This window comes from Platichthys flesus, chromosome 9 (genome assembly GCF_949316205.1).
Source record: "Platichthys flesus chromosome 9, fPlaFle2.1, whole genome shotgun sequence".
NCBI lineage: Eukaryota > Metazoa > Chordata > Actinopteri > Pleuronectiformes > Pleuronectidae > Platichthys > Platichthys flesus.
Window position 1 is genome coordinate 14,156,495 of NC_084953.1, and position 27,472 is coordinate 14,183,966.

General features: G+C 41.5%; 2 protein-coding genes across 2 annotated transcripts in view; both read left to right on the plus strand.

Moving 5' to 3' along the window:
• agbl4 (AGBL carboxypeptidase 4) overlaps window positions 1-27,472 on the plus strand; it is a 279,201-nt gene that overhangs the window by 206,680 nt on the left and 45,049 nt on the right. The window lies entirely within an intron of this gene.
• bend5 (BEN domain containing 5) lies at window positions 263-14,618 on the plus strand. Its single transcript, XM_062395590.1, has 6 exons — window positions 263-1,370; window positions 2,507-2,637; window positions 3,491-3,989; window positions 5,417-5,565; window positions 7,911-8,124; window positions 8,357-14,618. Exons 1-6 carry the CDS (start codon window positions 1,187-1,189, stop codon window positions 8,551-8,553), a joined length of 1,374 nt encoding a protein of 457 aa, XP_062251574.1. The 5' UTR covers window positions 263-1,186; the 3' UTR covers window positions 8,554-14,618.

Consider the following 27,472-nt stretch of genomic DNA (forward strand, 5'->3'; position numbering starts at 1 on the left):
ACAATCAAAATGTTGAAAAATGCCATGAAAATATGCCAAGAAAATACAAAAATGAATGGATTCTCCACTGACATTCGTGGGAATCCGTTTGGTCGTTTTTGTATAATCTTACTTTTAAACAAACAAACTGACAGGGGTGGAAATATAACCTCCAGAAATCCAGAACCGTGATTCAAACCAACAGCCCTCTTGATGTAATACAACTGCACCAGTAGCTTCAATGAAATGACTGGAAATATGTTCAGAGTTAGTCCCACTGTTTTGTTTATTTACTTGTCTTTAAATAAGTGGTGAACAAGCATCATGGGGGAAGATGGCAGCAGAAACAAGCCTAATCCTAACCAATTAAATACCTGAAACTGTGAAACTAAATATCGGTATGAGAATCGTGGGTCGTGGCCCAATATATTTCTGTATCAGTTACTTTTCAATTACAGCAGCCCAAGCAGAACAAAATTGTTAGTGTCATTTATCGACTGTGGTGCGCTCCATTATAATAAGAACTGAGGGAAATCGTTCCTGTTGTATAGCCGGCCGGCTGTCTTACAATAACAAAGACTTCATGACTGTCAGCTGGCCTTAATTCTGTTTGCTGTGATACAAGGAGCAGATGAGAGGTGCGCACCCGGAAACACAAAAGCTCACGGAGAACAATGAAATCTGAGCGGGCAGGTAATCATCTCGGTTGGCTTTCCCCACAGAAAAGACCAAGTGAGAAGTAGCAAGTGTCTAATTTGATTGAGTCCAGGTCGATTAGATGTCCTGCCTCTTCACATTAAGCGATGCCTCAAAGCATTAGCTGTATCATTATTCCTTTGTTGTTTAATATATTGATGTTTTATTGGTATTTGTGTAAATAATATTTCTTTGAAAGTGTTTAGAAAGTGACAGTGATGATCATATAAATAATGTAAAAATTGCGAAAGTTAATATTTTTTCATATATTCCTGACACAAATAAATAAACAAACTTGTTTTTTGATAATTGCTGCATCGGACCAAGTTCCTGTCATGTCTGTTATTCATGCCTTGATGATCATCCCCGGTGATGTGGACCAGACAAGAGTAGCCGAGCGCAGACACCATGACCAGCCCCCCCATGTGTATATATTTTTTTAATACTTTGTGAGAAAAAAAAAAAAAACTGTCAACCATATCCAAAGTGCAGGACCAAGGAGAAGTAAATAATGTATGCGTTTGTTCGATTCTTTGAAGACGATATGTGCTACGCGTTGCCCGTTTCAAGAGTGGAAGATTTCAGACCTCTGCACAGAACAGATTTTGATAATCAGAAGGTGTATCTGGTTCACAGAACTGAAGAGAATGGCAGCGCAGGCCAGACGTGCGAAGCGCAGATCCTTGCCCTTGCAGGTGAGTTGTCCTCCCGACACGTCCCATTTCCTCGTTCCCACCGCCGCTTCCCTCTGTCCGACCCTAGGACGTGGACGAGCGCGGAGCTCGGACATGTGTCGGAGCGGCTCCTTTTGTCCGATCTGTCAGGACGTGATCAGCTGGAGTCTGACACTGATAGCCACAACGTCCTCGGCGGTGGCTAGCTGGGTATGCTAAGTAGATGCTAAGATAAGTTTGGTAGGTTGTCATACCTCGTCGCCTGTGCTTTGCAGATTTTAACACTCACTGTGTCGTGTTGCCCGAGTTAGCTCTTTCGATTCTACTGGTCAGTGCCGGTTGTTTCGCTAAATACGTGGCATGCAACGTTAGCCAGTCACATCGGTTGTTTACAACATTAAGCTAGCACCTGCTAGCTCCGTGTGTATTCATTCCGCGTTAGCATGTTAGCGTTGACGCGCTCGTTAACTGCGTGCGGACGCAGAACTGTCATTACATGTAAAACACCGCTGACAGTCCGGGGTCGACCCACTGACATGTCTGTTGAGGTTTGGTAAATGGCCTGGAGACGTGAGCCAGGGGCTGCGGTGGGTTTGCGGTTAGCCGGTTAGCTTGGCTTATCTCTCGGTCTGAGCCACACAGAGGGAATGCGGCGCTGCAGTCATCATCGCGTCGAGGACACATCCGTGCCCCCAACATATAGGTAACATGCCAGCGTCATGTCTGTGTTCGTGACGCTGCGTCATGTCGATGTGCTGATGCCGCCAGTGAAAATGATTTGCTTTACGTTAGCTGCAGGTCCACTCATGTTTGCCCACTGACGCTTCCAATGCTCGATCTTTAACGAGCTACATCACTAATCCCCCGAATCTGAGCTGTCTGGGCTGCAGGATCCGTCCGACCTGACTGACACCCTCACAGCCTCGGTTCATGTTCAAGCGCGGCATGATCAGGACGAACTGCCGCGCGGATCTCTGTCAGGCTTTGATTTTATTTAGCGAAGAATGCTGATGTTAGTTTAATGAAAGGAGAGAATAAACGTCCTCGGCCCGCGAAGGACAAATGGATGAGAGAGTGCGGTCACGTTTTGTTCACATCAATTTAACTTTTTGGAAACTTCATGAGTTTCTCCTTACTTCTGTTTCTGCACTTTACAGATACAGTAGAGGAATTTGAAGACAGTATAATGCAAAAGAAGATGAAAATTCCCAAGATGTCCATCGAGAATTCAGGAAACTCTATTGAGAACAATTTTGGAGAAGAGAGGTTGCCACTCAGGCATAAAAAGGTAGGAGCCCTAAAATAAACCACTAGTTGTGTCTTTTCTTGAAGAAACACGTGTGTAAGTAAATGAGCAGGTTTCATCAGATTGTGTTTTTACTGACAGTGACACCAGTATCATGCCAGACAATCACACTAACTCTTAATCCTGCTTAGAGTATGTCTATCTATTGGTAAAATCATTAAAAACATTTAAAGGATTCTATAAGCTAAAATTAAAACCAGCCCTTTTGTTCTGTGTGTGTGTTATTTTGAAAAATATATCATAATACTTACATTAATACTTACATTATTTATATTTACATTTTTTTATAATGTCGGTGAGGACCCTTAAGTTTTCTCATTGAAAATAGCAACACTCTGTGTGACTGTATCTCACTCTGTGGTGTACACACAGGCAGTTTATACATTCCTATATATAAATAATTCTTTTAATTATACATGTCACAATGTCACATTTCCATAAACTTGGATGACACCCAAAATCCCCTACGCTATTTTTACCATATGCTGGATTAACACAAATTCAGCACTCTGGACAGCTGCCCTTTCACAGACAAATCCTCTGAGCGGCTCATCAAAGAACTCTGTGACTCTTCTCCTCCCGGTTCCTATTGAGATCCACACATTCAAAACAAGCTGTTTGCAGTCAGTCTGTCACGTCATCTTATCAAAGTTTTCGATGGAGTCAAATTTAGTCACATATTCTACTCTAATCTAGCCCCCCCCCCCCCCCCCCCCATACTTCCTCCTGGCAAATTTTTTTCATGTTCACATTCGGAATTTTCTAGTCATCACAGTTCAAACATTATAGCACCAGCCTGTTCACTGCCTAACTTGACATTTGTTATTTTCCTTAGGCCCTGTCTCAGGACCATGGACGACCCCTGTCTAACTCCTCTAAGAGCCTTGCAGCAGTAGTGGCTCGCCTTGAGAGGAATGCAGCCAGCTCCTGTATGGAGGGTGAAGAGGACCTGGATGATGACCGCCTTGCTGAGGAAGTAGAGGATGTAGAAGATGAAGATGAAGATATGGAGGCAGAACATCAGCAACATCATCACCAGCAGCAGCCGCAGCAGCAGCAGCAACAACTGCACCATTTGGAGGTGGATACAGATTGTGTGTCAGAGGTAGCTGCAGCCGTGGTTCCTAGAGTCTTGTATGAAGAGCTGGTTCACAGCTACAGGCAACAGGAGGAGGAGATGAGGAGGCTGCAGCAGGAGCTGGAGAGAACCCGTAGACAGCTCGTACAGCAGGCCAAGAAGCTGAAGGAATATGGCAGCTTGCTCACAGAAGTCAAAGAACTGAGGGACTTCAACAGGAGGCTGCAAGACGTTCTTCTTATGAGATTGGGCAGCGGTGAGAGACCAAGACCATGCACAGCAACATACAAACCACTGGTGTCACAGTTTAACAGTAACCTTTAATCTACTCAGTTACTTTGAGAAAGTGTCCCAATCAGTCACTCACACCACTGGGAAATGTACAGCAAGTATTTATAGTTATGTAGATGGCAAACTGCAATCCGAATGCACAGAATGTTTATTCTAACATCAGTCTTGGACTGTAAAATCTGTACCCGGGAATGGACAGTTACAGTAAGAGGACAAGGCTGTACACAGTCAGAGTACGAACTGTTTGTCCTACACGATGCAGTCAGGTTCATCTGGGTATTTTCTATCACACAATCTACATCATCTTCTCGATGGTCAAAAGCTTTACTTTTTAGGATTAATTGTCCGTTTTGGCTTAAGCTCTTAATGTATTTTCTTCCTCTCCTTGGAAAATGTAGATGCATTTACAGTTATAAGAGCAATAAGTAAAACTAAACTAGACTCAACTAAAAGTTGAGTTCTGAAGCTAATATTTCCATGTTAGGTTGAAGGATGAACAGCTGATTAGAGGGATCCTTAAACAGGATGGTGGTCGAGTCCTCTATATGATATGTCTAGTCCCTACATGCTCACCTAGCAAATAAGTAAGTGATTTCTTGTTTCAGCATTATATTCATTTTAAAGATTACATGTACAGTGTGACTAATGTGAAGGGTAGATCAATTTGCTGTTGTACAAGTAACCTGCACCTTAGATTAACTCTCTCTTGTACAGCCCAATGTCACATACAATGTCTCAGGAACTCTTCAGCTGTGACAAAAAAGAAGACACCAACAAAACAACACTAAGATTAAATCCTACACAGGAAGTTAGATCAAATTGACCATAGTTGTAAGTGTGATTAAAAGGGGGGGCACTTCAGCCTACAGCAGTACACAAACTCAGCCTTTGCCAGATGCTGGTGTTAACGTCAGCTCCACTGTAGATCTGGACAGAGGCACCTGGCTACTGGCTAGACAATCTAATGTACAGGCTAGAGATTAAAGCACTACAGGGTGCTGTCAGGCAGAGGATGGAGTCCTCTGACCGATATTAAAACTCGTCGGCTACGATGGAGCTTAGCGTGGCCAGCCACCAAGCCAGCTTAGTTACTGGGCTAAAAAAAACGCCTGGGAAGCAGGCAAACAAGCTGGTGCACACTGTTCCAGTGTTGAAGGTCTAAAGACAGTTAGTGCAAGGATTAAAGTGCATGTAGACAGTATAATACACATTGTCCAATGTAAAAGTTCTCTGTATTGTTTTAGTGTTGAAAAAGATGTTTGACCTCAGCTCAACTCAAGCTCAACAAGTGTTGACTGCTGTGCATTTGTTGCATGTATCTAAGTAAAGTTAAATGTCTAATTTAGATCTCGCCTTGTCGGACTAATTAAGGTAATCTAATCCTGTTTTCAGAGCCTATGCATGACAATGGTACTCAGACAATCAAGGCTGAAGTGGTTGAGCCCATTGTTGACGCCCAGGAGACCTGCAGAGAAGAAGCCAACACCAGTTCCAGCTACTCACCCTCACCTAGAACAGTATACACCTGCAATGATGGGAAGGTAAGTCTCCCTTCACTAAAGGATGCATGGATTTCCATGATCCCCCTCCAGCTGGCATTGGATTGCCAGCTTTTAAACTGTGTTGTTTTGTTTTTCCTCGTCAGATCACATCCCTGTTTATCTACTACCAAACCCTCCACATGGTCCTTCTCATGTTCCCGTCTGTTCTCATCACATTCAGCGTTTTTTTTTCTGACAGTTATTCTAAGAGGCCAAATCATTCATCCAAATGTAAACACAAGGATAGTCCCAGCGCTTCAATTCCAAACACAGGAATGAAAGATGCCATCACTCATTAATTGATTGACAGGCCTTAAACATATCCAACAGATAACAAATTAATCAGATGTTTTCAGATGCTGTGAAAAACTTGTTAGAGACATTCTGTCATCCATCTGCAGTAAAGCAGGCCTGCAATTCAATAATGTTCTGCGGCAAAACACAGCAAATTATTAGTTTATCTATTCATACATTCACCTCTTCAGGTATATATTTCAATGTTTGTGTAATATATATTGACTAAAATTACATTACAGATTGGGCCTTTTAAGCTGTACTTGGGGATAACCTCAATAATACCTTTGTCCCTTTTTAATATTCCGAAACCCTTCAGTTCCCTCTCTGTAAATCTGTCTCTCCTCTGGTGGTGTAACCGTGGGAACTAGTCTGATTTTGTAGGAAATTCAGTATTTCCTTTACACCCGTGAACCTGGGAACATGCCGTCATAGCTGATCAGTTCCTACCCCCTGGCTGCCCTGCCCTAGCAGGTAAACAAGGTTGAGAAGATTATTATTGTTCCTGCAAGCCCAGCCAGCATCATCAGTGTTTATTAGCCTGTTAGGGTTCTTTACTCCCCCCACCGCTGTAATTCAACCAGCTTCCTGTTTCTGATGACAGGGGGGGAATTGGTACTACAAGCTCTGTGGCCTGCAGCCCCTTCAAGCGTGAAGAACACTTGCAAATTAGAACTCTCCTACATCAGGGACCCCATATTAATTATTTGCACAAGAGGAATTTAAAGTGACTGACAGGTTAGCCCTAGTGAGAGTGCGAGAGGGGACAGAAGATAGAGAAGGATGAGGAGAGATGGGGGGAGAGAGATAAACGAGAGCAACAGTGAGGGAGGATGAAAACAATCTTGTCTAACTTGAGGGCAGTAAAAAGCTTGTCTACTGGCCGAGGGCCTAAAGCACATTAGCTGCACAGGGAAAAGCCTTTTGGATGCTAGCCTAAAGGCTTTACAGTGATAAGAGAGCAGAAAAGGGAAAGGGAGTCGCATATGCTCCCTGCTGCATTAGCTCACCTAGAAGACCAGGGCAGTCTGCCTAGGCTGGCAATCGGCTTGGAGTGTTTGGTCCATGCTTATGCAACATGCGGTGACAGTGTTTAGAGAGCCACAGGCTGAGGTCATGGTCCTGGTAATCCAGGCTACATGCGTCGTGGGGTATCCAAGCTGGTGAAAGTGGTGCTGTTTGGGATTTGTAATTTGTTCTAAGTGGGAGCTGGTTAAGATGTGGTCTTCCATGACTCGATATTATCTTGCTTGTTCATTTAGATCAGTGGTCACCAACCCAGTCTGCACTGTCGATCCTGCTCTGGACTCACTGGCTGTGGCTGCTCTGCAGATCACCTGTGTGTCGGTTGTCTTGTTCACTCTGGCAGCGTTTCCGCTACTGTTAGCGGAGCTACTGGTTTATCAACTGCATTTCAATACAAGTCAGATTAGGTACTAAACTTAATGTCCGGACCCTTATATAGAAGCACGCCAGCATTTCTGGTGATCGAATCCATTCTTTTGTTTAAACATTTTTTAAATGAACTACTGCTCTGAAATCTGATATTCTAGCATCTGTTGTATCTGTTGAAATAACAGAGAGACAAGGACAAATTACATGCTTGTTTTTCGGTTTAATTTCAAAATCTTTAAAGTTTATTTTCTTGTTTTGCTGTTCAGTTTTTTTAAATATGTATTGTAGCTTGTTGTTCAATGGTGTTTTATGATTTGAACAGGAGGGTTCTTAACAGCACTTCATTGTTAAAACTTAAATGTTTTATTTCCTCCACTGATGGGACAGACAGTGGTTGGAAATTCAGCATGAGCAAATAAGTGTGGATGAGATAAGACTTCCCCACATAGAGTAGGTCATTGTCTGCATAAAGGTATCAGCATCTAAGTTTTGTTGTTTTTTAACTGAACTAATCATAGCTGCAATGCAATAGACTTTTGAATATGTCCGGCACCATGGAGATGGCAACACTGTACAAATATTTGTGTCTTTGGCAGACTGTAGATTTATATTTTGAAATGCGGTCTTCACATAGGTGTTTACTCTCGTCTCCACAGGTTCACCTCGGTGGTGGAATTTGGGTTGAAGAGGAGAAGTGGCACCAGCTCCAGCGGACACAGGGAGACTCCAAGTTCACAAAGAACCTGGCTGTAATGATCTGGGGCACAGAAACCCTTAAAAACCGCAGTGTCACAGGAGTGGCAACCAAAAAGAAGAAAGATGCTCTGCCAAAACCTCCACTGTCACCCAGCAAGCTGAAAATCGTCCGAGGTAAAATTCTGGGGTTTAAACTCATAAAATATAAATCATGACATAGTTGAATCCTTGTTCTGAAGGACCTGATTTAAACTGTTGGAAAACACCAGGTGCAGAACAAGGGATTGTCTCTGCTCATATGACCTTTCTGTCGTAGATTAATATTCATTAGACACCAGATAATGATATTATCAGTAATTTTGCATTCATTGTATCAATTCACTGCTAACACAAACTTCTTCCCCAGAGTGTCTGTACGACAGAGTGTCTCAAGAGACAGCCGACAGTGCAGAGATTACGCAGAGATTATCCAAAGTGAACAAATACATTTGTGAAAAGATAATGGACATCAACAAGTCCATCAAGAACGAGGAGCGGCGGGAGTCCAAGCTGCTCATCAGACAGACAGTCAAGATGGAGAACTTCACCTACGATGGCATGTAGTGGTCAACTGTTGTCACACCAGCGCCTTCTGCCCCCAGTGGTTCACAGGATATTTAGGAGACTCTGATATGGGTGGTTGGGGGATATTTGTTTCAGGAGTGGTTTTACTTTGACACATTAGATTTGTTATTCTGTGAAATGTTGACAGAAATAGACCTCTTCCCACCTCCCACCTCCCAACAGAACAACCATTACCTTCCTCAGCGCCCAGTTTCCTCATTGACCGTCAGACAGCTTTACCCAACAGTCAGAAGTTGAATGAATGTGGATCAGTTTAATATGAGCTGGGGAGAGTGATTTCTTTTTTGTTTTGTTTCAAATTTGTCATGGAATTGGTACAGAGAAATGGTTTATTGAGGTATATGCATTTGTGTCAAAGGAGAGATTAGATGTGATTGTGAAATTAATTTATTGTTCTGTGTCAGAACATAATCTTGCGTCATTAAACTTTTAAAAAGTTAGAGGTTATTTCCCGAGACAAAGTCTTCTGATGCTATAAAGATGATGATGCTAGCTTGGATGTTTGGTGACGACCCCATCACCGCAGATACTTACTCGCTGTTGGTACTTGATGCGTAGAATGCAACGTCATCATCTCAAATGTTTAAGTCTTAATTGGTAACAGCCATATTACATTTAGCAACACTTGTGTTGCTCCTTGAGATGAATGAGTCTTTGCACCCCCTTCAAATATAGGTCAATCACAACAAATCCCTTTATTAAGATGAGGGCTTACAGGGGTTTAATAGGAAGTATGACTCGAAGGAAGAGTCTATGGAGTGCTGTATTTGTTTTGTTTTATATGTTGACCTTTTAGCGGTGAACATTTGCCATCACTGAGCGAGCACAAGGACAGAGGGTTTGATGGCATTTTGCTGCGTTACTCTTAATCAAACATGTCACTTTCAGACGATCTGACTGTTTAATGAGTTGTAGTGATTCAGGCATGTTGATGCCGAGAAAGGCCTTAAAATGGATTTGGCAATCACCAGGGACATGTTTGACCCTGGGTTTTCTAGTAAGCTGTGATTGTAGATGTATAGGAAGCTTAAGTGATGAAGCTCCACCTGCACTTTGCTGTGAGAATGTTAGTGATGGCTAGGTACTAATTGTCTGTGTGATTCACGCTGTTGATCTGAGCCGGGCAAGTTTCTGCCCCTACCCCCAGTCCCGGTAAAAAATGACTCTGGTGAGAAAATCCGAGTGCAGCTCTGCGCGGCTCAGGTCATCTTTGTGTGGAAGTGGTGGTAGCTGTGGGTAAAGCTGTCTGAAAAACTGTTGTGCTGTTGAAGTTGTGTGGGCCTGCTGAACCCTATAATAACCCCCTCTTTTTTAAGCCATGCCACCGCGGAACAAAGAAAGGTCGCTCCAGTGACAGCTTCCTCTGAGCTATGCCATCAGAACTTTGAAAATTGTCCCTTTTTTTTTTTTCTTGTATGTTTTTTTTAAACGGTTTCTTTTTTCTCTCGCCGGTTGTTTTATTGTTTTGATCCAAAAAGGTTTGTGTGGCGGTCTGCAGGCTGGAACTAAAATGCTGCAGATTGAAATCTCAACTGTGACCTATAGCTGTGGCTAACTGTGAATCTGCTGCAGAGCTGCCCATCAAGCCTTTCTCCTCTTCACACTCTAGATTCTTGTTTGTTGTTTGGTTCATTTCTCTCTATCATTTTGTCTGTCTTGTTTTTTTGTTTTGTTATCTCAACAGTTCAGATCAGCCTTTTGTTAAGCTACCTTATGTTTTGGGGATATTTTAGTGTACATAAAACACATATTTTTATTTTTTTCCACCAAACATGTATGTTTCAGTTTCTAGTAATATTATCCTGTTACGGTTTTAAGGTTTTGGTCAAGTTTTGGGTCAATTACTAATTTATGTTTTAATTCCATATTACCTAAGAATTTGATGTTTCTTTTTACGGTTCTGTATCTTTCTTGTTTTGTTTTTTTCGTATGAATTGTTGGCTTTAAGCTTGATATTGTATCCAAACGTAGATCAATGGAATCTACAAAAATATTTAAAAAATAAATCTCCCCTTTTCTAGCCAAAGTGATCTCTATGAAACCAGAGAGTTTCCATAGCAAAATATTTTGACAGAGCCCGTCTGTTAAGCTACATTCACAACGTTGATAAGCCTCGTTTAGAATCTAGCCTCTAACAATCTGCCGCAGTAAGATGAAAATCAATATCGTTAAACTGTTGTACTCTAGCAATTCGATACACACGAATCATTTACATTGAATGCACTTTAAACTTCTGGGCAGTTTCTTAAATCCTAAAGAAATGCATCTACGGTATTTGTCCTTTTTTAAATGTCTATATAGATTAAGGCCTAATAATCATGGTATTATCATGGAGCACCTTAGAACATTTTAGTTTAGTTTTTTATGGGAAGAATGAGACATTAGTTTGTTTTTTCGTCAGTCAGAAATGCCCCTGACATGCCAATGCTCCAGGCTAGCTTGATAATCTTTGGAGCTCTTCGAAAACCCGATGTCCATTAGTGAAATGATGTTGAAACTGGATTCCATATCTCAGACATGGCCTCACGAACATTAGATGGCTTACTTGGCAAATTGACAAGCAAAAGCCAACAACTCTTTTATCAACATGATCAGTTTTCAACCAAAACAATTTTCACCAATCTTAAGATATTTACCTATGAAATGTGCAAGATGACTGGAATATGTGCTTGTAACTTGTTGTGTCAAGATGCTGGTTATGTGTAGAAAAGACTTATTATATGGAGACGATTGTGTATTTTTACAAATGAGTGGTAATTGTTAGCCAAACCATAGAGAGCTGAGGTCAAGGTAAAGAAGGGGGCTGATGCTGACTGAGCAATCAGCAGGGTTTGCACAAAAAATGGCTAATGCCAAGCTGAGAGCTTAGTGAATCTTAAGCCACCAAAATAGTGACACACGTTATTGATATATTTTTTGGAGTTCCTAAAAAAGTCACCTCCTTTAGTGTCCTTTAGTTTTTTTCCCCCTTGTACAAAGGAACATGTGAGATTTGTGTGTGAGAGCATGTATTTCAAATACATGCCATTTAAAAGAAAAAAGATTTCTGCTGTGCAAAGCAACCTTGCTGAAAAGTCTGACACATTGTTGTGTATCGTGTTTGTGTTTGTTTCTTTGTTGTTTGATGCCAAAAGGGGGTGTGGTTTCAAAGGCTGGTTTCCTGGAGCGTGATTAAGACTAATCCTTTAACTAAAACCATCTTTAGTGGATGAAAGCTGCATGGAAGTACTGTTTTTAACCCAGATCTGGCTTCATCTGTGATGTCAAGGCCAATCTCTATCAAATGTACCAAGTCACTTGTAGAGGAGCAGTTTGGGAATTAGCAGCATATTGGTTACACACACCAATGCATAACCCGGCAGATCCATTAACGGATGCTGTCGGCCAGTGTGGCTTTGTAACAGCACCAGTCCTTCCAGTACTCTCACTGTCACTCAAGTTGAGCTCGGAAGAAAGTATAACTTCGCAGGATCTGTGATCCTCTTCCTGTGCCGCCTTTAGGTCGTTGCTCTCCTGACATTTGTATGGACTAGATTTTAAAATGCACATCTTATCGACACAAAAGCAGATCCTCTCCTCCTAGCTTGGTGTTTTTGGGGTATGATGTGAACAACTTTCAAAGCTCTAGAAGTAAGAAGGCTAATGTTGCTTTTTGACAGTTTCATTGGTAAAAAGACATTTCTAGCTTCACTGTGTGGAACAAGATAAATGGCATCTCACAGCTTTTGCAACCAAGGGTTCACAAGAACCATTCGTGTTTGAGCCTCAGATACAATGTCAGACTTACTTCTAAATGAGACAAATGAGAAGAACACATTGCTAGGCCTATATTTTTCTTAAGGTTATCAGTAACTTTGTATACAATCCACAAACCGGTTCTACTTCATCTAACTTCACCATCCTACCTCATTGTTACTCTGGTGTTTGTTTGTCAGTGACTGTAAACTATGTGTGTATATTAAAAAAAAAAAATCTATAGGAAAAGGTATACCTGGTTACTCTCAACATGTATAGCATATAAAAGTTGTTAAACACCTTAGTACAGAAATATCATTCTTAAGAGAAATCCGTTTTATTACGAGCTTGAAGATGCTGCTGTAACGGGGTGTCTGTGTGAGGGGTCGTCTCAGAATATATATACCTTCGCTCTTTGCTAATGTCGTGCAGTTGATCAGTGGTTGTGTTCTGTCTCTGTATTGCATTCTGAGATTTGTACTGGTTGACGGTGCTACCAGCAAACAGTTCCAAAACTGATCTATTGGACCTCAAATGGTGCTGTTTTCTATGTTTTTATCCTCATAAAGCTATGTTTTATTCAGGTGTATCAACAGCCACTACCCCCTCAGCTAATCAAATTTTAAGCCAAAATATTTCGCAAAACCAGTAACCCTGCTATTACTGTATCAACTATATGCTATCCATCCAAATATTGTAGATAGTGAATATATCCTCAGCTGTGAGTTTCAGAAGTACCTCAGAACTTGCTTATTTTCAATTGATGCATCTGCTTCTAGGACCTGTGGTCTACCAATATCACATTGTTGCAGTGTATTTTTCAGATATATGCATTTTTAATGGTTAGATCAGGTTACAGTATCAATATAGTACGTGATTATTAACTCACACTCAAACGACTGATAAACTAAATGAATACCACTGTTCACTGGTTTCATGCCAGGTTGTCATAAAGGAATTCTCAGTTGGAACGGGAAATGTATGTTACAGTAGAAGATGTCCTCAGCTAAGTATATATATACATATATACATGAATATATATTTATATATATATACTTTGCCTCAAAGTTAAGTTGTTTCACAGGAGACAGATTCCATTGGTAGGTCTTGTTTTATGGACTAAAAGTCATTAGGTTGAATTAATGAAATTTGTCAAAGTGTTATAGCATTCACTTGAGAGTCTTCAGGGTACTGTCTGGGAAATCCGTTTTAAAATAAATGTATCTGGTTATAGTTGTAACCTGTGATTCCCCAGATGTATCTATTTGTCCCTGGCTACTGTTTAAATGATTTAAATGTACTTTTCTGTGTGAAAAATCTGAATTTTGTCAATCGATTGACTTACTGTGAGCTAAAGCCACATTTGCACCATCATGCACTGTCTGAACTAATTAAACAAAAAAGTGCATTATGGTTCTTTGCCCTGTGCAGTGACACCAATGGAATCTTTTCTGCACCAAAGTGTTTGCTGTATGTTGAGTGTTTTGGTATGTATGCATCTGTGTCCTTGTTTTTTGTTTTTTTTACTCTGATCATGTCTTTGAACATGACATGTTGCTGGGGAATTTGTTTCTACTGTGAGAAATGTTTGTTTGAATACATAGGAGCTGGTTTCATGGAAGAACTTAAGCCATCCGTTGGACTGTTCTCAAAATGGTTCAATTGTAAGCTTTGCTCTGGTCCAGGGATTTGACCCAGAGAGTTTTGTGTGTAATTGAATTCCTATGCAGGTGTTGTGTTGTGATCGCCTAGTACCACATCACCGCTGGGTGGAGGGTCAGCCAGGGAGAAAGGCGACTGGCCAATGTTCAAACCTTTGAATGTGTCTGCACAGCCTTGAGATTGAGTCGAAGGGGACAATGGCGATATGACAAATCCGTACAGAGCTATTACTACATCCTCACACCCGCAGAGTCCAACTAAACTGAGCTCTACAGGGCTGTTTGGGTATATACCGGTCTGTAATAGTGTAACCGCATTGCAATCATCCTCGGGGGAAGACAGGGTTATCACTGTATGGAGTATTTCCAGCTGATATGGTAATGTGAAAAGAATATTAAGACCATTGCAGTGAGCACTCCCTCACCCTACTTCAGCCTCCCAGAGGCACAACTGTACATTGACAGAAAAGTATATGCGATAGACAGTGTTCATGTCTTTGCTAAACCGGCCACACCTCTGCTATGCGAGCAACTCTTTGACGCTTAGCATCCTGTTCTGTGTTTTCTCTTGCTGCATTCAGGAACACCTGTGTAATGTATAGATAAACTGAAATAAATCCAGACTTTTATTCTATCAGCACAAACCTCTTCTCGACTTTTTTGTCTTTTCTTTATATATATATCCGAATGAACGCTTCTACAGAGCGGACAGTGCCACGCTACCTGTATCATAATGAAGCTTAGTGAAAGTTCAAACAAGGAGACTCTCCTTCATTCACAATTCTTTATCTAGCAGTCCCTCAACATTTTGGATCAGCTATGTGGTTTTACAGTAAACCAATCAGATATCCCCACATATAACACAACAGATATCAGCCAATCAATGCCAATCACTGGTGTGACTCTCCCTTCACCCCATTCACCTCCGGTCGAGCTCAGCAGAGAAAACCTATCATTGCATCAAGATTTTCTGTTTTCCCTTTATCCCATCACCATCACCACAGACCCCTGAGGAGTCTCCTGTGCTATACACAGCCTCAACCCCTTCAAATATAGTGACACCACAGTGGGGTCCAATTGCCAAAGTCTTTTTTTCTCTCTCGATTGTGCTGTATTTGTGTTGGGGAAAAGTCAAGAGAAATATAATTGTGTACCAGATGTGTATTTGCAAAGACACAGCCAGCACCTGGTTCGCTCTGTAAATATACATGATCTTATAAACCTTGCTTGTTATCACATTGGTGCAGTTACATCCTTGAGTTACTTCACTTTAGCTCCTTCCTGTCCCCCACTCTGTATCTAATGGACACATGTGAGATGGCAAATAAGCCCTTTTCTAAAATCGTCAAATTGTCATTGTAGAACTGGCTTCAAAGGGACACCAGAAAAAAACGGAGGCAGGTGGCAACTTTTTCAATCAATGTCGGACAGATCAGTTTTGCCGTATCCTATTGTTCGCACCCTGGAGAAATTATGGAAAGTTTTGAGGGGGGTTGAATGAGTTGTAACTTAATTTTCAACTGTGGTGTTTTCACCTCAATCTGTATATTTTTAAAACCACCAAATCAGGGTTAAATCTAGCCAATAAACTGCAGCACAAACCTGCTTCAAACTTTAAAGGTGTTATTCTATCTCTGGAATACTACTTAACTGACGTCAGAAGAGTTTTTATTTCCAAATTGATGGCAATGCGTGTTGAATGGGTCTAATTAAACCTCGATGACCCCTGGGCTAATGCAAATTTCTCAGCATACAGCGAGCCAGTACACCTAATTCCAGTGCACACAAATTTAAATAAGAGTTTGAGTTTGCCAGACAATGGTAGAAATGTACTTCTAAAATACTTGTATACTCTGTAGTGAACTTCTGTCACCACCAAGTTCAGCCCCTGAATCTCAGGGCGTAGTTTGGTGTGTTTGGCCTGTGTGTGCATCTGCAATGGAGGTGGGGGAGACAGATTTCTCAACGTCAGCCGCGAGATAACGGAATGGCAGAGACCAGCAGTTCACTGTGCTATATTCACTCAGTTGCCATGCTGTTGGCTTACCTCTGTGCCACACAGCATGCAGATGATTGTCAGAACTGTATCTAATATGTTCCATGTCCAAACCAAACTGCAATATCGACTCAGATGCACCGGAGTGAGATTAGACGGGGATGATGTGTTGACAGAACAGATTGCTTATAGGATGGCTTGTTTGGAGAGGCTTGAATCTAAAATGAGCCCCATCCTTGAATGTTGCTCTTGAGTCCACATCGGAAAACTGATAGGGTCACTGTGAAAGCCATTTCCTCCCCATTTCCTCTTGACTGAGGTCTACTCACTTCCTCATCCCACCACTCCCTGTCTGGCACACCGATGCATTTCCATATATTATTGCCTCTGTAAGCAAGTGTGTCGTGCGCCGAGGCTTTTCCCACAGCCCAAGGGGACTTCTCAATATCATTATCGCTAAAGACTGCCACATGCTTGTAATGTATTGCTGCCTGGCTTTATTGGCAGCGCAATGATTCAGTGGTGGTGATGATGGATTAGTGCTGGCTTGGTCGAGCTGGGCTGGGCTGAGTTGGTCCAGACTGGGATGGGCTCTGCAGCCTCACTGTCTGTCGCATAAACAGTGTCGTCCTCGCACACTGCAGCATGGAGAGGGCGACGTATTGTATTTATGTCCACCGCCCAACCTAATGAATGTGGTCATTTCACTGCTTTTATGGAGCTTCTTGGAAAATTGTATGAATCATCTTGTCCACCTTTTGCTTTTGACGCCGACACGCAGCGCCACACAATAGGCAGCAGTGATGCATCGCCTTTATGACTTTGTTACTGTTTTGAATGCGTAAATAATACTGGAAGGGGAAGTTCGGAGAGGGTTTGCTGGGTGCATATCTTACCTCAGTGTAACAAGGTTTGATATTCCCAGGAGAAGTCGCACATAAACACACTGGTTTGGGCGGAACAACACTTACTGCCATGTTTTATTACTGAATATGAAGTACACTCCACATAACAAAGCCACCCATGCTGACCTCAACTGCGATGCTCGCTGGCCACAAGCTAAAGATCCAAACCCAACCGTTGCCTGTTGAAGGCTTAATGTCAGGCTCTCTCGGCTCGCTTACTGGTGTGCTCTGATTGGCTCCAGCCTCCCTGCAAGAAAATAAATGGACATTAGTCTTAATATGTTTGTGCTTGCAGCAGCAACGGCCACCATCACTGCTGCTGTTAACCTCTCCTGCCAAATCATCTGTCTCACTAGAGCACATGTTGGTTTGGCTTATCAGTGCACAAGCGTATTACATACAGTCTCTTATCAGTCAAGTACCTAAGAAGTACTTGAGTTCCTTGCTTGCTTTCTATCTTAGGCAGTTTCTTTATCTTCTTGATGCTTTCCTGATTACTTTTAAGACTGCTACAGTCCAGCCACTCATATAAACTACTGACCAGTTTCTAAAGAAAATAGTAATTCCTTGTTCATCTTGATAAAAAAAACATGTTTTTCGACAGATGTCAGCCATGTTACCAACAGCAAAACAGCAAGTCTATCCTTATTTCAATGGTATCTTGATATCTTGATGCACGCTCATGCATGTTCACACAGTGAATCAAAGCTGTATGATTGACAGGCTGAGAACATGGGTTGGTTTGGAAGGCCCTCCATTGGTTTTCAACATTCTTTTCTAACAGAATGTCTGTTGTGTCTCTTGATGGTTTTACATCCTCTCCAGTATTGTCTCGTTATGGTGTGCCACAGGGCTCCATCCATGAACCAATTTTGTTTCCTCTTTATTTACTCCTTTTATTGAAAGTGAACTCTTCCAAAACTGAAACCGTAATTTGGAGCCCATCAGACTCATGACTGAATTCAACCTTCCCTCTGCTCATCATGTTGAACCCACTGTTATTTTAGAATTGGACCTCACTCTTGAAACTCACCGTTCATTTTACTAATTATTTTTTTCTGTTGCCTTTTCCTTTATATTTATCATTCTTTTTTAACAGTTGTACGTGTTTTTCACAAGTTGTCATTGATTTCATCGGTTATGTATGATTCTATTGTTGCCTTTTATTTTAAATGCAATATTTAATGGTTTTGATCATTCTAGGTTTTTTAAATTTTTTCCTTTGTGAAGGACTTAGTAGGAGCTGTTTTGAAAGCTGCTGAATTAATGAATCATTTATATTTTGTTATTGTTATTATCTAGGAGAAAATGAAGAAACATGAATGGGTTAAACGACACTGACATTTTTGTTGACGAATCTGTCTCTGATCCTGGGTGATGTTTTGTCTAGTTTATCCATCACTGACTGATACGAATCTCTAAAACCCTCCTTTTGCTCATTCTGCAATATTTCTCCCCTGAAGGCATGGAAAGCTTTCTCATTACTGTAAATAATTCATATGTAGTAGCAAAAGAGTCAATCTTATTCTCCTCTAATAGGATCTCATTTGTCTTGTTGTTGTGCTTGTAAGTGGAACTCTTTATTGTCAAATTTTCTTGGGAATTGTTTTAGTTTTCCATTTAAACCAGTTCCACATAATCTGTGCAGCATTCATTTACACACAGACGCATCTGTAAGCAAGATATGTTACGATAAGTGTGTATATTACAGTATCTCTGCTGGCAGTTATGATGTGTAATCATACAAAATCTATTTTTATATTCTAATATGTTGCCATGTTTATCTGTAAAGTGACTGAGGGTTAACAAACAGTGACAAAACTCTGAAATGTCCGGCCTCGGGGTGACTCTGCTTCCCCTGCTGCTTACGTGGGGAGTTTGTATCCACCTATAGCCTCATCCAGCTGCATGTCCATGCATTGTCAGTTAATTGTATGCGTGATAAGATATGCTGACTGTAGCTGTTAAATTCCTCCCAGCTGTCGGCATTACTCAGAGGTCCTTATCGGTTTTAAGAAGCTTATTTGGCTGCTTCAGAGATAAAAACTGGTAAAGTTTGGAATCCGTCAGCTCCGTCGGTAAGTAGATGCAAAACGGAGCTCTGCTACATACAGATGCACACATACGTTACTGCGTGCACACACACACACACACACACACACACACACACACACACACACACACATGCATACTTAAACACAGAGCTTCCAAGTGGCCTCTATTAATGCAGACGGCTCCCCCAATTAACAAGATTCAAAGCGATGATGAATTTTTCATTCTCTGAACATTTAAGCTAATTATGGCCCAAATGAAGCAGGTTCCCGTGAATCACCGTGGCAGGGGCTGCCAAAGGCACCCAATGTCACTGTCACAGTGCCACTCTGCACCACCACCCTAATCACTGCCGCTGCTTAATATTCCTCTCCCACTGTCGTCTCTCGTCGCCTCTCTCCTCCCAGACTCACCTCTCCTCCCCTGCCATATCCTCTTCTCCTCTCTCCTCATTTTGCTCGTCTTGCGTCTCGCTGCTCTCCTCTTGTAACTTTAACTTTCCCCCTCCCTCCATTGTCCTCGATGCACCAGTTCACCCTCTCTTCAACCACCCCCAACCCCCCACCCCTGCCACCCCCTTCAGTGCCTCTGTCGTCATAGATGTGTTGTTCAGAATGGAAATCAAGTAATTCCGCTAATAGCATTTTAATGATAATTTAATATAGCAAGTAAAGCTTGTTACAAGCTACGCAATTCCGTTGGATTTCAAGGGCAATCAATCTGGATCCGATGCTGTCTGCTCAACTCCCTGATGACGAGCTTGTGATGTTTTCATTCTCACAACCTGCAGATTTAATATTCATGTCAACATCTATAGATCCATAGATCCAAAATAAGCAGGGCTATTACTGTATAATCCATCACAGACTTTCAAAATAATATCCTTGTTTTTAGACTTTTTAATCCTGATGTGGGATAGTATTTCAGTGTTAATATATGAATCCCCTCCCTCAAAATAAAATAAAAAGTTGAATTCAATTTATTTCAGACTAAAAAGAATTATTGAAAAAAAAATTAAAATATTATCCATAGATATTTGTTATAATATGATTTAAAATCTTATTTTATTTCAGGTTGTCTGTTGACAAATACAAATTTGCCTAACCCTTTCTTTTTAACTGCATTTTGTCTGTTGATCAATGAGCACTGGCCCTATCAAATAAAAGGGAAACAAATATGGAAAAAAATACAGAGCTTGCACCCATACTAAGATGATGAATGGTAAATGATCTGTAAGCCTTCTCTAGTCTTGATGACCATCTAAAGTGCTTTAAGTTTTCCCTTCAACCATTCACACACACATTTCTAAAGTGCATTTATATCTGCAGCACTTTCTCACTCACACGCTGCCAAAACAGCCATCAGGGGCAATTGGGTTCAGTAGTTTGCCCAAGGACAGTAGTTTAAAACAGAAAATCAACAAAACTATATTCTGTTTCAATCTTAACTGTCCTATACAAAAACTTGTTCAAGTCTTTTCCAGTCACATGCTATTAACTCACATTCCCACTATAATATGAAGCACTCCGGCCCCAGAGGTCTATGTGTAGGCCTACTGTGGTTTCAGTGCAGCCTTTTAATCATGTGATCTATCTTGAAACAAACTTTATACACTGTGGTTGTTCATGCTATTGTCTTGTTTGTATAGTTTATCATAATCAAATCTAGAAAGAATGAACATACCTGAGTTGTTTCAAGTCTGCTTAGCTTTGTGAGTCAGTGTTGCCCATTAAAGAGATTAGATTTACTTTGTAATCAAAGATGAATTGATCATTTCACATTCCAATTCCCCTGCATATTTTTTTTTTTTTATCAACGATCCCTCCCAGACAAAACAAATTAAAAATGATGAGGAGCTTGAGCTACAAAGAGAAGAGAATAAAAGAGCCTTGAGAAAGAAAAACAATTAATTTCTCTTTTTATGTTCCAGCGGTGGTCATTTAGCTAGCCTCTTTATTTAAATGGTAATTTGAAACCGGCAAAATGGGCATGGCGAATCAGCCCGAGAAGAGAGGGAGACTTCTTTTCCGACTCTGTGAGTTTATCTGGGTCTTTCCTCCTGTCGTCCGACGGAGTGGCGAGCTGATTGAGTGACAAGGAAAACTCTTCTCAGTGCTGGAGTATAATTAATTAGGTGTGATAAATTATACCATTTCTAGGAAACCCTGACAGCGCTGGGACATGCGGTCTGCAATACACACACACACACACACACAGTGACACTGGAATGCATGTGCAGTCTGCTCATGTGCATATGCTTAGACGTGCATGTCAGTATTCATATTCGACGGGCCGCAGCACACAGTTTGTTGTGTATGCGAAGATGAGAATACACAGCATAAAACATGGATTAAATGTCTCTTCCAATCTCTTCTAAATCCGGCAGATTATTTATTTTTAAAGGAAGTGGTGTCGATAAGTGTTAGCTGCTGACTGAGCATCTCTACTAATGAAAGGTATCATGTCTTCCGCCTCTGCCACCACTCAGAACTTCTGCAGTGACAAACAGTTTCAACATTAGTACGTATGAAGAATTTCAGTTTGCATTACGTTGTTTATTTGCATCTTTATTTGACAGATTCAAACATTCCATATAAAGGCGACTGTAGCTCAGGAGAAAGAGTGCGTCCTCCACTAACCAGACGACCCCCGCTACGTAGAAATGTCCTTGGGCAAGACACTGAACCCCAAATTGCCCCTGATGGCTGTAGATGAAGAGTAAGTGCCCTGCAATTGTGTGAATGGGTAAATGGCAAAACTGTAGTGGAAGCACTTTGAGTGCATCAAGACTTGAAGAGCACCATTGACCATATATGAAAGGTAAATAGCAATGTGGAGGTTTCCTTACTGTTACGTGAGTTCAGTCAGACAACTCACGTTCGATCATGTAATATATTTATTACAACAGATTTAGTGTTTGGCGTCTAGGCTCCAACTTAATCACTCCCCCATATGATTACACAGGAATGATGGGAGTGATGAGCAAATACTTGTAACCCCCGTTGGAGCCTACAGGTGGATGCTGGGGTGGTGGAGGGGCTGGAGCAATAGGTAGCAATACTGCAGCAGCAGTGCGAGCAAGAGGGGTTGATGGGAAATGTCTCTCTGGTTAAATAGACCACCTGATAAGGTGGGTGTGTATTATAGATGGTTATGGAGATTGAGGTATGCCAGATGATGTATGTCACATGATGTATGTAACATGATTGGTGCAGCGCAGCTCGAGTTGCCTGCCAGAACTAGCTCGCAGGCGTCGCCATATTTAAATGACAAAGGAATGAAGAACTCCAAATACATAAGAACATAACATTTTGATATAGTTCACGGCTTCTCTTCTCCTACGATGAAAGTACAGTTAGTTTAAATATTAAGAAGAGAAGGACATAAAGGTTTCTCCATGCAATTTTGAGGTAAAACATTAAAGTGCTTAAATCAAAGTAAAAGGGCTTAACAGAGCAACAAGTGAATGCTTTATTGTTTTGTGTTTTGGTCTCTTGTTTCTTCACAATCATAGCTGGGCTGTAACTTTGAATCTGAAAACATCGCGGCTGTTGTCGAGTTTCTATGGAAGCAGTCTGTACTTGCAGAGATTTTCCAGCAAAAGCGGTTGTTTAAATTCAGTCAAGGTTCTAACCTTATATTCTAACAATATCTAAATCTTTGACTCAGTGATTTCCACGACATCTCCTCGGAAAACTTTGAAATGAGCAACCTTGATGGTAAAAAGTAACAATCACTGCAATGAAAAGTGTTTTACCGGCTCTCAGCTCTGGATTTATTTCTGTCTGCATTGAGATTCAGGTTTACAGTTCATCTGTCATGCGATGAAGTTACACTCTCCACTGGACATGAAGAGATATTTGTTCTTCTATTATGGAGCACAATCATCTGCACTGTGCATTTGTATTCAGAAGGCTCTTTCAACATCTCATATCAGTGGGTCTCTGAGTGCTATACGAAGGTCAGATATCTGAGGGGACCCAGGGCCAAAGACCAAAGTGACACTTGTCTTCCCTTGTCAGTGTCAACATGGACCCCAGGTCTATGGTTAAGACGCACACACGCACACGCACACACACACACACACACACACACACACACTAACACACTAACACACACACACTGCCAGCAGGTGCTCCTAATGGCCTGGTGCTAATGAGAGTCTTGTTTAGAGCTGTCAGTTGACCCTGGGCCATGTAGACTGACACCAACTCTATGTTCACAGCTCTAGAGGTCACCACGAGGTCCACGTACAGTATGTGTGTGTGTGTGTGTGTGTGTGTGTGTGTGTGTATGTGTGTGTGTGTGTGTGTGATGCCACACAAGTGATCATTCATTAAACTTTATTACCTTTCCAGCCAGCACATGAGGACTATCAGCATATCTTTAATCTGCGGGATAGTTTAATTTTCAATTAAATAGTTGATATTAATCTCAACAAATCGTATCTATTAAGTCTATTCTGACAATCACAGAACAGGTTCATTCTGATTGTGTGTGTGTATTACACTGTAATTGATCTGTGTAAAAATCTGATTCTATTACCTTCCAGTAGACGTGACAGAGCAGAGACAGACCAACTCTGTTCACATTTTGTAAAAAGTTCTGTTCCTGTGGTTCCCCGAGTTGTTTATCAAGTAAACTTATTTACAAAGTGGTTCTTTCCCACTAGTCACTGGTTTTACTGCTGTTCTGTTCAAAGATTTAAATGATTGTGGGGATGATCCTTCTCATCATGAAAGTACATCAGTAAGATTACAGCACTTTTCTTATTTCAACGTATCCTTCTCATTTCTACTCATTCATCTTACGTCCCCTTTTCCTTCCCCTCTTCTTCATACTTGCTCCTCATACGCCTCTTTGTCTTTCTCACCCTCATATTACCGCCCTCTGCAGAGGATTAAGGGTTAACCCCCCCTTACCCTAGGGGAGGGGAGTTAGCCTCCTCATCATTGGATCTCTGTGGCTGTATTAAATGAGTTGATATTTTTAACTTCATCAGCAACGCAAGAAAGGCTCTTTCAAGTTTTGCCCAAACAGATTCTATCTCTGTTTATATTTTCTCGTGTTATTTTCCCAAGCCAGTGTTTTCCAACCTTTAGCCCTCTTGCTGTTAGTCTCCCTTTATGTGTTGACAGTGAGAGTGTGATCCAGCTTGCTGTGTGGAGACCAATTCACAGAATCGACAGCTTATGCTGGAGCCAAGCTGAGTGTGTGTATGTGTGTGTGTGTGTGCGTGTGTGTGTGTGTGTGTTTGAGTGTGTGTGTTTAAGTAAAGGAGACTCAAGCTGACAGTTTGCCAGCAGCCTTGCACCTGCACACGGCTAGGTGTTGTGAAGGGGGGGGGGGGGGGTTTGCGGGGGGGCACAGAGGAAGGAGGAGAGGAAAGGGATCTGACACGAGGTGTCGGGGTGGAGGAGAAGAGGAACGGAGGGCAGAGGTGGCATGTCGTTGACATATAATCCCTGTATGTTTTCTGTGTGTGTCTGTGTGTGAGTGTGTTTGTGTGTGTGTGTGCGCGCCACAAGTGAAGGGAAGAATGTTCAGCAGTTTGACAGGTGAAACCGGAGAACCCTTAGGATTGATGCGTTCTTTCATAGGTAACTGCCGACAGCAGAGCGCAGCCGCAGCCTCATTTGTCAGACTCAGGGAAATAGCATTACAGCGTGACGTTTCACTCTGTCTCAGGCGCACACACCAGCAGCCTCGCCCCTCTGGATGGGAGCATGTGTGCTACTGATGCTACTGTAATGTGCTGTTGAATTTAATTAGAGTTTAAAAGGAGCAAAACAGATCAAATCTGAAAAATAACTTGTGTATTGTCTCTTCCATCTATGTGTATCTGTCTTTTCGTCACTTTATATCTTACCAGCCTCTCAGTCAAAAAACACGTTTCTATAAAGACTGTACATATACTGTAATGGTGTCTTAGATAATATGTTGCTGCAAATGTCATCATGCATTTTCTTTTATTCAAATCCAATGGCTGACGTTTACCTTTTGGCAGCAGCGGTGAGTTTGCCACCGGCTGCCGAGCAGGGACACTTGCTCCCGAGCTCTCCGGAGGGACGCTCAGTGGAATGCGAGGGAACTCCAGGACACTGTCAGCATGACACACTGTTGGGTAGCCTGAATAATTGAGGTCCACCGCATTGATAATTTAATATGGTAGATCTGTTTTGACAGGTGGTGGTTGAAGTGAATAGGGTAAAAAAAAATGAGTGTTACACAAGAAAAACAACAAAGTTTCCTGTCTCTGTGCTGGTGTGATGCTTTTCTTTTTTTTTAAGTTGCACCCTGCATGTGGGGACTTAGTGCCCTGCCTGACCTAGATGGGATCCGGCGAGCAGAAGTGAGAGAAAAAGAGACAGACAGATGGGAGAGGGTTAATTGAAGCTGACATGTGTCCAGTGTTTGTGTGTCCCCATGATGACACAAGACTCTTTCCCATATGCTCGCCGTGCCTCGTCCACTCCCTCTCTTCAAACATTGCCACTATATGAAATAACTATATTCACATCTGGAAAGGAAGATATTATATATTTCTGCCCGTAAGGATTTGGGTGTCATGGCCTTTGTCAGGAACACTGGTCCTCCATCTGTGTGCATCGAGTTTGTGTGGTGCATCTATAGTACGTCATGTTCTGCACATTTTTGGGATTTCAATTTGGTATATGTGCTCAACAATACATTTTCCATGAACATACCACGAACCCTCCGATCTTGTTTAAGCCAAGATTTAAAGTTATAAGACAAGGACCTTGTGGTAATGCCTGTTTCACTATTGATTGGACAAATAGGATTTTGATTTGCTTCTGAAGACTTGTGTCCTTCTTCAAATCAATTTTAAAAGAACACTTTTCTTTTTGATTAGTCTAAAATAACATAATTGGTGACGTACATTTTGCAAATAGTTGTTTTCTTAACTACTCGCTTCTTTTGCAGATTGTCCTTTGCTGTTTTTATCTGTGAATGCTTTAAGAAAATCGGTCTTTGCACTTCTTTGCCGAGCTGTCAGTGTTTCAAACATAATAGTTGTTTGGGAAGTTTTCTGGTAGCTGGTGAAAGGAGAATTCAGGCAGCAGCTGATGTCTTATGCAGAAGGTTTTAATTTAGGCTTGATGCATCAAGGAGACAAGAAGGTGCAACAATATACAAACACTAACAGAGTAACAAGAGCAATTGTCACCCCAAAGTCTCAAGATGTCTCCCACAGCATCCCAGTATATCCTACTCTACTTGTGTCACCCATTCTAATACCATATCCATGAATGGCTAGAACTGCTTTCACTCTCTATGTTACATGTAGGTGTTCACATCATATTGGATAGTTAAGCCTAAAGTATGCATTCATAGATAAAATACGCAAAAGAGTAGAGTGGGCGAGAGTTGAAGCTGGAAAGTCCCTCAGCATAGACGCTCACCATGGACTGTTGGTCGGCCCTTTATCTAAAGGGGACCTTGGGAACTGCTTAGAGTCAAGGGAGTATCTGTGGAATTAGACAGGCACTTTTCTCTTTATCGGTACAGATATCATGTTATAAACGCTATATACATAATAAATAGTGGCATATACAGTAAGGGGTGAGGATGGTCAAAAATTCCTCTACAATAATAATGAACGTGAATAAACGTCCCCCATCAAATCAATAAGAATCTTCCTGTAGACCCCTCCGTGCAAAATTAATAGGTTTAACATATCTTTAATTGTCACGTTGCATTGTGGAGTTTCAGTCCATCTCAGTCCATCTCCCTCTGTGTCCTTCTGTCTGTCTTCTTGTCGGGTTGTGTCCCAGCAGACCCGCTGCAGACTGGCAGAGTTTTGATTTGAGTGTCACTGGGACTGGGGTCTTCTTTCCCAGCCCTCCTCTCCCGCTGACAGACAAGGTCAGGGGCCCATCCCGCCTGTATCTCTCAGCTCCTGACAGCCTTTCCTGTGGGAGACAAACCCCGGACAACCCTGAACGCCCTGGCATGCACCATTACCAATTAATATTGCATCGCCATTTTATAATCTGCTCCTGCGGGGCAGACTTCTCAGAGTCACATCACTGTGCCCACCTGCTTCATGTCCCTCAGATTGAATCATCACTACATGTGATTCATCTTTTGGTGCCATTTTATTTGTTTCAAGTTTGTGTTCCTTTTGCGTTTTCATTTCTTCTATGTTTTGAATGAAGCTATACCGAACTCCTTTAAGATAAAGATCAAGCTGTTGTGCCCAGGACACTTTGTCCCACTTTTCATAGAGAAGCCAAAATATCCACTTTGGCTTTACTTTTGGGCAGCAGTCATATCGTCCATCCTTATATACAGTATATATAGTATATATATAAAGATATGGTGCCATCTCAAAAGAAATCATCCAGTCACCTCTAGACAACTTTGAAATGTCAATAAATGTTTTTCGAAATTAGACATATTGTATCCAAAAAACAACTAAGTTTGTACAGAAAGTGAAACTGTATCAATCTCTTTCCGGATTTGGAATCAGACCAGTCAAAGGGATTATTTTATGTTTTTTGTCACTGCGTTGACACGTTTTATCA

Excerpts from the sequence above, each read along its gene's own strand:
- bend5 (XM_062395590.1), top strand. The coding sequence starts at position 1,187 with ATGTATGCGTTTGTTCGATTCTTTGAAGACGATATGTGCTACGCGTTG. Across the intron at positions 2,638-3,490 it reads TGCCACTCAGGCATAAAAAG|GCCCTGTCTCAGGACCATGG; the intron begins GTAGGAGCCCTA and ends TATTTTCCTTAG. Across the intron at positions 3,990-5,416 it reads TCTTATGAGATTGGGCAGCG|AGCCTATGCATGACAATGGT; the intron begins GTGAGAGACCAA and ends TCCTGTTTTCAG.